Source organism: Aythya ferina, assembly GCF_964211825.1.
Source record: "Aythya ferina genome assembly, chromosome: Z".
Classification (NCBI taxonomy): Eukaryota; Metazoa; Chordata; class Aves; order Anseriformes; family Anatidae; genus Aythya; species Aythya ferina.
In genome coordinates, this window is record NC_140299.1 from 30886375 (window position 1) to 30897423 (window position 11049).

Below are 11049 nucleotides of genomic sequence, written 5' to 3' on the forward strand. Positions count from 1 at the left end.
AGTTGCTCACCATTGCAGAAGTTCAATATATTTCATACTGCAAACATGCCAAATTCTGTGATATGAAGCAGTTTCCTCCCACTTTACACTACTAGCAAAAACAAAGGGATTGCCCATTCAGGAAGGCATTTTCTGATCATGTGGAGACAGCACAATTTATTTCCTGTCCACTTCTTTCACTAGCAATGCAAAAAACATATTACTAATACACTACTTACTAATGGTATTATGCAAAAGCATACTACCAAATGTATTATGGAAGCAGGTAGTCTGCTACTGCATCATTGTGAAAAATACCTAAAGTGCCATGATTTGATTAAACAAGCTTCAGCCAAAAGGATCTTCAAGATCCTGTAATGTACTGGTGGCAGACTTGGCCTGTGAAGTTAGTAACAGGAACAGAGGAACAAATATGACTTTTGTGTTTTCTTTACATGGTTGTGCTCTGTGGAGTGCTCTGTGGTTTTTAAATGCATTCCAGATTTGTCCCCATAAACTACTGTAAAAGATCTTAAGTTAATAGTTCACAGATCTCTACCTCTGACTTTTGACAGTGGGTATGCTCTATTGGATTTTTCAGCTGTTCAAAATTAATCTGACACACGCAGTCATGGCATTGAGCCTACAAAAGCCACTCTGTCTACAAGTTCAGATACATGATTTATCTATGATAATACTTGGATAAGTTAATGTTTTTGTATGTATGCATTTAGTCTTATTCTTCCACCGTAAGTCTGTTGTCATTCAAGTGGTCTCATTAAGTGAAATGGGACTTCTTTTAAGTTCTTGCCAAACTTTTAAGTACAGTTTCAGTAGGAACTAAAACTGCAGTCCCAGATAATAGCTGAAAGTCACAATTGTTAGATGAAGTATGAAAAAAAAATCAGCAGCTCCTGAAAAGGCATAAATGCTTCAAAGCCTCAGCATTTTAACATTCCTCACACCTAGTTACATTTCCTTTCTCATTTTCTGCTAACGGGGTTCATGTTGGATTAAATCTAAACCTAAGCATGATAAAGCTTTTCATCTTCTGAACAGAGCGTTTTAAAGAAATTCCATCAGATTCAATAAAATTCTATTAACTGCTATTTCCTTAGTTGTCACTCATACTTTCTTTCTTTTGACATAGTCTTCCTCAACCTTGAAGCACAGGATGTTAAAATTATTATTTTTTATTTATTAGAAGCAAGAAAAAGAAAGAAGCAAATAAAAATGACATGAAGACATTTTAATATGTTAGTCCAACAAATTATTTTGTTTGTGTTGTTACTGCTTAGCATTCTTAACCTAATGATTTTTATTTTATTGTGTATGTGTCAGTGTTGATTTTGAAGTCTCTGCTTAGATATTATTTTTGACTTAGGAGAGTGCTTCAATTTCTAAGAAATAACATTCTTCCTGTTTTATCTTAACAAAGTATTTGTGTATAAATCTTTGCTTGCACACACATTTTTATTTGGAGGCATTCCCAGAAACTTCCTACAGGAGTAAAATTGTGATTTTGTGTTTAAATAGACTTTTTTTTTTTAATAAATTAGGTTGAGTTTGAAGATGGTTCTCAAATAGTAATGAAGAGAGAAGAAATCTATACACTAGATGAAGAGCTTCCTAAAAGAGTAAAAGCACGTTTTGTAAGTATTCTCTAACTCTATGGTATTTATATGTTCAAATGCAGTTAATACTGTCCTTAGCTTTATTCTTGACTTTCACTTTAAATAGTGCAATAACTTTTTGAAACATGACTGGCTAAATTGGCACAAGAGTTAGTACAAGTACACATTTGCCAGTGTGAATGGTTAGCTTTTCTTCCAATGTAGGCAAATATTGTTGTCAGACATAAAATCCTTGTCTCCAAAAAAGTTCATCTTGGTAGAACATCTGTCAGATATATAATATTTCAAGTTTTAAAAATGATAAATATTGTGTTCTTTCAGAATGCATATGCTTTCTAAAAACTTTACATGTTCTTAGAGCTTTTTGATTGTTAAAGCATTGAATTTAATAAAAATTCAATTAACTTGTCCTAAGAAACAGATCACCTGATAAAAATCATAAATGTCACTGTGACTTAAATAAATGTGACTTATTAGCATTTCACTGCTCTTCAGTTTCAAACCAAAGCTTCGCTATGTTTTTTCAGTTTCTTGCAGTTCCAAACAACATTTACCTAGTCATTTATGTATATGGCACTCAGGAAGGAGTTGAGGTTCATAAAAAACATAAGCTTGAAAAGGGAGAGTTTTGTCATACAGCTACTGGAGGATACAGATCGCTGCTACTACCTGTCTTTCTTATAATGATAAATTTTTGTGTAGTCTTACTCATTGCTACTTCTATACTAAAAAGCACCATGTCCTTTTCAAGGCCATGATCTATTTCAGTGCTCTTTGTTCAAAATCATGCATTGCAAGTTATGTTACGTATCTTAAGTAAAACTATAACATAAAGATGTAAAAATCTTATCACAGTTGAGAACAAACAGTAATTCATGGTCATGAATAATAATAATAATAGTAGTAATAATAATAATAAACCTCTTATTTGAAGAATCCTGCTTTGAAATCTGATTTGTGACGTTGACAGCCAATATGGCTTCAGTAAGGGCAGATCGTACCTGACAAATCTGGTGGCCCTCTACAACGGGGTTACAGCATTGATGGATGGGGGAGAGCAACTGACATCATCTACCTGGACTTGTGCGAAGCATTTGACACAGTCCTGCATGACATCCTTGTCTGTAAATTGGAGAGACATGGATTTGACAGATGGACCACTTGGTGGGTAAGGAATTGTCTGGATGGTTGCGCTCAAAGAGTTGCAGTCACCGGCTCAGCATCCAAGTAGGGATCAGTAATGGTGGTGTTCCTCAGGGGTCAGTACTGGGACTAGCGCTGTTTAACATCTTTGTTGGTGACATGGACAATGGGATCGAGTGCACCCTCAGCACATGTGCCAATGACACCAAGCTGTGTGGTGAGGTTGACAAGCTGGAGGGAAGGGATGCCATCCAGAAGGACCTGAACAGGCCTGAGAGGTGGGCCTGTGCGAACCTCATGAGGTTCAATAGGGCCAAGTGCAAGGTTCTACACTTCAGTCAGGAAAATCCCAACCACAGATTCAGGCTGGGATCAAGACTAAATGTGAAGAAAAGGACCTGGGGGTGTTGATTGATGAGAAGCTCAACATGAGCCGGCCATGTGTGCTTGCAGCGTAGAAAGTCAGTGGTATGCTGGGCTGCATCAAAAGCAGTGTGGCCAGCAGGGTAAGGGAGATGATTGTCCCCCTCTGTCCTGCTCTCATTAGACCCCACCTGGTGTTCCCCCACCTGTTTTCAGCTGTGGAGCCCCCAGCACAAGAAGGACATCCTAGGACATGTCCTGAGGAGGGTCGCAGGGATGCTTAAAGGGCTGGAACACCTCTTTTATGAAGACAGGTTGAGGGAGTTGTTAGTTTGGAGAAGAGAAGGCTCCAGACAGACCGTGTAGTGGCCTTCCAGTACCTGAAGGGGGGACCTATAGGAAAGCTGGAGAGGGACTTTTTGTCAGGGAGTGCAGTGATAGGACAAGGAGTAATGGTTTTAAAATAAAAAAGGGTAGATTTATATTAGATATTCAGAATAAATTCTTTATGGAGCAGGTGGTGAGGCACTGGAACAGAGTGCCCAGATAAGCTGTGGATGCCCCATCCATGGAGGTGTTCAAGGCCAGGCTGAACGGGGCTTTGGGCAGCCTGATCTAGTGGGAGGTGTTCCTGCCCGTGGCAGGGGGTTGGAACTGGATGATCCTTCAGGTCCCTTCTAACCCAAACCATTCTGTGACTGTATGAAAGGGAGAGCAGCACACAGTGCATTTTTCATTCCTTCAGGGAAGTGGGGTCATACACAATTCCTGCTCACCCATTACGTGACATTACTTAGCTGATTCTTCAGAGGTATGTGGCGTGGTGGGGCAATAAAGTGTAGAGTTGATTCTTCGTGCATCAGCTGAGTTTAGTGGACTAACACAGCATTGCATATAAAGTTGGCTGAGTGAATCAGACTTTCCTTTTCTATGCTTCTTGCTATATACACCTGTCATTAGTGTCTGCTTTTAGCCAGTTCTCAACACCCACCCCCTACATGGATGCTATGTATTTCAGAAGGTAGGGATGTATCAGAGACAAGGAATGAAAGCCAGGGATAAATGAAAGAGAGAAATCTGAGACTGTCAGCCTGCTAAGGGAGTGTCCACTAGCAGGATACCCTTCTTTCACTGAAGGAAGAGAATAAGAGTAGGACTGCTCTTTCCAATGGGAGTTGCAGTGATCAAATATTCCTGACTAAGTGATGCGGCTTAGCCCCAGCAGGCAGCTCAGCACCACACAGCTGCATGCTCACCCGTCCCAGGTGGGATGGGGGGAGAATTGAAAGGTAAAAGGGAGAGAACTCCTGGGCTGAGATAAAGACAGATCTCTAGGTAAAGCAAAAGCCACTTGCACAAGCAAAGCAAAAGAAGGAAATCATTCTCTGCTTCCCATTAGCAGGCAGATATTCAGTCACTGCCAGGAAAGCAGGGCTCATCAGCTGTCCTGGCTGTATCCCCTCCCAAGTTCTTGTGCACCCCCAGCATCCTCACAGACAGGGCAGCATAAGAAGCAGACCTGAAAGACCTTCACTCTGTGTAAGCACTGCTCTGCAATAGCAGTGTATTATCACCACTATTTTCATCAAAAATCTAAAACACAGCATTGTGTGAGCCTCTGCGATGAAAATTAACTTTGTTTCAGCCAAAACCATGACACTAAGACACTTTTTTCTGTCCATTTATTTGTAATAAGTGCACACATCTTTAAGTGTTCTAATCATCTAACATTAAGATAGATGTCTTGGAAATTGTTAAATGAACCATCTGGCTATATTCAATGTATTTTTTTCATTATACACAGAAAGCATTTCATTACCATTTTTTGTTTTAGAGACTATTCATAAAAAGCTTTTATAATTAACTGCATGTTCTGTAGAATGTAAACTGTTGCATTTCAATAAGAATATCAATGCAGACATAGCTGGGGTTATGCTATTCTTTTCAAAATGTCATTTTTATAGTTCAGTATTTTATTTTTGCATTTGACACCATTAAATTTATATGGAAGACTGTACGTATATATGTATAAGACTGTAGTCAGACCTTTGAATGAATTAATGTCTGGTTTTAGTCTACAGCCTCTGTCATGAGATTTGAAGACACGTTTTATGGAGCAGATATTATCCTGGGAGAGAAGAAGAGACAGAGAGTACTGAGCTCCCGTTTTAGGAATGAGTATGTGGATGATCCAGGATACCGCACCTTCTTAAAAAGCTCATTCCAGAAGCACTGCCAGAAGGGATTATAAAGAAATAACAAAGAGCCAAAGACAGACAGACAGACAAACACACACACAGAATGTTAGACTGGTTACAGCTGACTAAAAATCATACAATGTTAGTTGCAGTTGGTTTTGGTTTAATTAAACATTTGGTTTTACAGTGAACCAGTCCATACATGAGACTGGTAAGTTGCAGTACTTCAGTTATGATTTCTCCAGTTAATGCATTAAAGATTTTGTAGCATTTTGCATTATGAAACTAAGAGGGAAAACCAAGTGAGAGAAGTGAGAGGAAATGGCATTAAACAGTGATATGCTGAAGAAAATTTTCAGTCCTGCTTGCCTTGAAGTTAGTGATAAAATTCCATTTGAATTACTGGAGAAGATTTGTATCCAAAAAAGGAGACATTTTAGTAACAAGAGACAATCTCAGTGGCTCTTTTTTTTTTTCTTTTCTTTTTTTTTTTCTGCAGGTGGGAAAGGATGTTAAGTTTAATAATGGCAGTTTTTATAAAACATTTTTAAAGCAAATACAAATATGTACAGGATTAAGACAAATGAAAGCTGTACTTACTTTGTACAGTGCTTTTACATTTTTATGTCACTACTGCTTTCAGTAGGGTTTGATGTGGACTCAGCTGTTGACTTAAATATTTTTGGCTTTTAAGAAAGGTATCTTCAGCACAGCAATGGTGTTTTGTATATTTAAAGAGAGATTTTTGCAGTTATTTTTAAACACATTTTTTCATAAGATCTATTAAAAAATATCTATTTGTAAAATAAAATTTTCTTTCATTATGTGTGTGAAATACTAGAGTTTAAATATATATACTTAACAGACTAGTTTTGAATGAATATAATATGGTCTTCCTTTTAAAATAATATTCTATCAATGTAATAATGTTTTAAATAAGTATATAAATAAAAAAATCCTTTTACTTGCATCATTTTGTCTGTTGATGTGATTATCAATTCTAGTATGCTATGGGATACTGTCATATCATATGGTACTATGGTACGATATCCTATGGGAATCAAGAAGCTTCACTATCTGAATTATGCATGTAGTTTTCTGAACACAACACACACATCTTATTATCAAAATAGTAGTTTGATAAACATTGTACTTTAATTTCTTGTCGTTATATTTCCATTCATTCTTTGGGATATTGACCTTTTTGGAAGTTTCACACAAAGCAGCAAGTCAGAATGCATTTCCAGTCTATTTATCTGAAACACTTGGCTATGTGAAACCAGAAAAGAGCTTTATCAAAATGACATCATCTGTTTCTTGTAAATTGGCCCATCAGCAGGATTTCTGCCTGCCTGCTACAGGAGAAAAACCCTCTCTCAAAATGCAATTTAAATCTGAGCATTGCTGTTTCTTGGGTTCTCCTTGCAGAAAAAAAAAATAACCAAACCTAAGGAAACCAAACCAACCATCACACAAAAACAGAACAAAAACAAAAACAAAAAGACAACCCTGAATATATAGACCCAAAGAATTTTTCAGGATAAACCCAGTCTTTTATATGCTGAGGCATACAAATCTTTGTCTCACTGCCTTTGAGTGATTATTCTTATGTTTTTGAGTGGACAGTGAATTTTTTTCATCTGCTATGTAACACCTCAATTGATAATTTAATTTTTCTGTTATGTTAGCTCTTTTTTCTTTTTCTTTTTTTTTTTTTTCCTTTGTTTTGTTTTGTTTTGTACCATGCAATCACTTGGAAATTCCTTCAGTCTAAGAAATTGCTTAGCTGTGACAATTGCAATGCATTTCTTATTGACAACAATTTCTCTAGAGGTAGTGGGTTTCAGTGAGTATTGTCTGGCATATTTCAGAATATCAGAGGTTTTTCTAGAGTTGAAAAGTAAAATATACTGGTACAGTAGCAAAATGCAAGATTGCTGCTGCCTTCAGAATCTAATTACAACTGATAACAAAGTATTATACATTATGTTTTTAATATAATAGAAACATCTCGATTAGCTTATTGATGTTGTTTTGTAATATTGTCCTAGGTTAAGAGTGATTTTATGATCCACTGTAAAGATTCAAAAAAAAAAGCACAAAAACCCAACCTCAAAACACAACCCATTATGAATTGCTTGAGTACATATAAATATATTTGTAATTAAGTAAAGGGGCTATGGGGTACTACAGAGACTACAAGTCAAAAGTGTGTTCTTTGACTGTATCCTATGACCTGTTATTCATGATTGAATAAATTATTCCATCTCCATGCAATGGATCTAGTATCTTTCTCTTCAAGTTCCTTGAGATCTGTTGATTAAAGGCCTGAAAAAAATATCTTAAAATACTAAAAAAAAGAAAAAAAAAAAAAAGTTTGCTTGTTCTGCTTCTGCCTTTCAGTATTTTTTTTTTATTTTTATTTTTATTTATTTTTTATTTTTGTAATTCTGGAAGGCTTCTGAATAATTTCTAAACTGCGTAAGGTGCCTGTCCTTATGTCTTTACTTTCCCACTCTGGGAAAAGTAAATCTGAAATGTAAATGCCTTGCTTTTAAATAAGTAGATAATTTTCTCAATTTGAAGAGAAAATAACAGAGTGATTCCCTACAAAGCACTAAATTTCCATATTTTATAGATATGGGCAAACTGACTTTTGACAATTAAAATAATTGTCGAAGTAATTGTCAAGTAATATCATTTTAGGAGGTTGGGATAAAAAGTAGCTGTGTCAAAACTATTTTTTATTTGGCAAATAAAATTAATTTGCCTTGTACCTTGTAATAACAATCCTTTGCTCTAAGTAGTAAGGAATATTAAACTTAACAAAGGGATTATAAAAGGAATTTCATTCTATTTTTTAAGCCACTGAGCTTTCCCAGTTGAGGACCTCTGGATTTGTTCTTTAAATATGGAATTTGGGGCAAAATTCTGACAATAACTGCCAAAATGCTGGCATCGATTCTCCTGTCTTGTCTCCTCACCAATGAAACAGAGATAATGATACTCATTTTATGAGGTGTTGGGAGGCTTTGTTCTTTGTTAAGTGCCAGATGCAGAGCACCGTGTAATGAAAAGCATAGCTACTACTATTGCAGTTTCATGACTCCTGTCTCAAGACCCGATATCACTTGCAAAACTATATTTACTAAACAACTGGCCTAAAAAGAGCTTTCTTAACCCCTTACAACTCCTGAAATTTCATGTGTTTTTCAGTTCTATATCAGCATTTATATGGACTTTTCCAGTATGTGAAAAGGTGCAGTAGTTGTTAGTATGCCATGCTCTGGGAAACAGAGAGCTTGCCACTGTGTGACTCAGGTAGGTGCAGGCAGGTAGAACAAAACTGGGTCCTTTGTTGTCAATGTAGCCAATTCTGAATAGCCTGGTTCTCACTCCAATAAAACCTTCCCTTGCTATTTTTGTCCTCATTTTAGGTCCAGAAATGTCTTTTTTCTGATGAAAAAGCACCAGTCCAGTCAGCATTCATCACCATTCACTTACAGAGCTCTGTGTTGTCCAGCAGGAGAAGTGTTACCTTCCAAGACAGGCTAACTGAATCGTGGTGGTTTTCCTAGGATAAAAAGAAATGGAATATAGCAAGAAAGGAACCACTCTCTATTACCTTATTCATAAATAACAAAGTGTTGTTTTTTGCTTGTTTGTTTGTTTGCTTCATATTCAAAAATTCTGAAGGCTATGTATGTGTATGACACACATTTGACAGGCCAGGGTACATTACATTTTTTTATTTTTCACTATGTTCACATTCATCTCAAAAATATTAAGAATCTGAAGAACTGCAGGCTTGTGAAGCAGAATATTTTAGCACTATGACTATGATTTCCACAGCTATAGCTAAGGTTTGATAAAATCACATTATTGGAATTAGATAAAAATTAGATTACTTCTCTTGAATCCTATTTACTCTTGTATTACTATAGCAAAGCAATTTTGTTGGTGCTTAATAGGAGCTATACAATGTATTGTGTTGTGCTACGGTGCTTAAAAAAAATCAATTAAAAGGAGAAGTAGATAAATTCCTGGAAAATATTTTGCTTTGAAGCTTGTTTACACTTTCCAGCTGTGATGTAAGTGAACAGCAAATTTTTGTAGAATATAATACAATACCCTGATATTTCAAATATAACAGGATAAAAGCTGTCCCTATTTATGCAGAGCCATCTTTTCTGATATTGTGAGATGTTCTCCAGCACATAAGGCATAATAGAAAAAATTACTAATAAGCTAAATATTGCTTGAATGATCTCATGGCTAAATAATGAATGGTTTTATTTGCTACCTGTTCTGCTTGATTTAGCCATCTTTCTTTAGTGGCACAATCACAAATGTTAATTTTGATAATAGATGATGGCAAACTGATCATTTCATTTGGAGTTACCGTAACTCTACTCCATCAGTCCGTAAATGATATTTTTGTAATTGTAAGTCTGTAAGAGGTATTTTTGTTTCCTGTTAAACAACTGAAAAAATTCATGCCAGTGTCCAGTAGTGTATTAGCAGGAGGGAAAGCTTGCATATGATGCACAAGAGGAATCTTTCCTACGCACATGCACAAAAGGCACATCCATCTTTTTAAAAAATAACAGAACCATTTGATAAATTTTATCACATACCTTTGAACTTCAAAAGCCACCTCTGAGGCATCTAGTCTTGAATTCCAAATACCTTAGGTAGGAGTTTTCTCTGACATACCTAGCAAAAATAAAATGAGTGATGGTATGGTAGGACATAAAGGTTTTAATGGAGTTCATCTGAGCTGTTGTATATACTGCCTACTTTGTTATGGGTTCACAGTTACTACCAGACCAAGCTGTCCCGCAGCCATGCTGCTGAAATGTTATTCTCAACAATTTAATGCATTTCCTATATCTAGATTTGTAGGCAGATCTGGTAGCTGCCAAACTTTCTTCTGTAAGAGCCTATTTTCAGTTACTAATAACTTTGACAATGTCAGTATCTTGCAGTTGAAATTTTTGCGTGTCAGTTTGTGCCTAAAAAAAACAGTCAGGGAGGTCTACTGTGAGCAATTCAGTCATTTGGAAGAAGGGGATCAGAAAAAATAAAAATCTTGCTCTTTCTCTCTTTAAGTTTCCCAGCTATTCATTTGAGTATTTTCATGATTCCCTCAAACAGTGGAACAGGGACTTACAGGTGGGTGGGGGAAAGGATGATTCCCATCAGGTATCAGAAATAGGGTTGTTACCATTTCTACAAATGTGCTGCCATTTGACTGATGGATAAATTGACTGCTCTGTGGGATAGGATTTGGGTGAGAGAGCCTGTCCCATCTGTTGTGTGTGTCCCACCCCAGTGTCTTTCCACAGCAAGTCAGGATCCTGTGTACCTATTGCCACCACCATCAGCTCAGCACTGACCTTGAAAGGGTTGCAGAGTGAGAGGGACTTTTCTTGTCTGATCTAGTTACTTAAATAGTGACAGAGACAGGCTCTCCATTGTTCTCACTGCTGTTGTAGTACAGAAAAGCAGGAGAAAAATAAATCTGCCCTCAGTACAGAAGAGTAAAGAATTGAAGGCAGATAGGGAGAATTTGTGGAGCTGGAAGGGGAAGAAACAGAGGGACCAGATTCCGAAAAAGAGATTTGGTCACAATCTTCTGCAGAACCCAGGGTGCCTGAGGCTCAAATTTCTTCTGGTATAAGCAAATGGCTGTGAAATGTACCAGCAAATTACTGGCTGGATGCCTATAG

At 36.7% G+C, this 11049-nt stretch overlaps 1 protein-coding gene across 4 annotated transcripts in view; it reads left to right on the forward strand.

Annotated features, from left to right (window-relative positions):
* KDM4C (lysine demethylase 4C) overlaps nucleotides 1-6287 on the forward strand; it is a 286486-nt gene extending 280199 nt beyond the window's left edge. For 3 of the 4 annotated variants that reach the window (XM_084505428.1, XM_084505427.1, XM_084505430.1), the window contains 2 exons: nucleotides 1539-1631; nucleotides 5194-6287. In XM_084505428.1, the coding sequence (XP_084361554.1) occupies nucleotides 1539-1631; nucleotides 5194-5370 (270 nt within the window). In that variant the 3' untranslated portion in view covers nucleotides 5371-6287. Of the gene's footprint in view, nucleotides 1-1538; nucleotides 1632-2547; nucleotides 4498-5193 lie in introns of those variants that run through there. The other variant, XM_084505429.1, reaches the window with a different exon arrangement.
* The last annotated feature ends 4762 nt before the right edge of the window (nucleotides 6288-11049 follow it).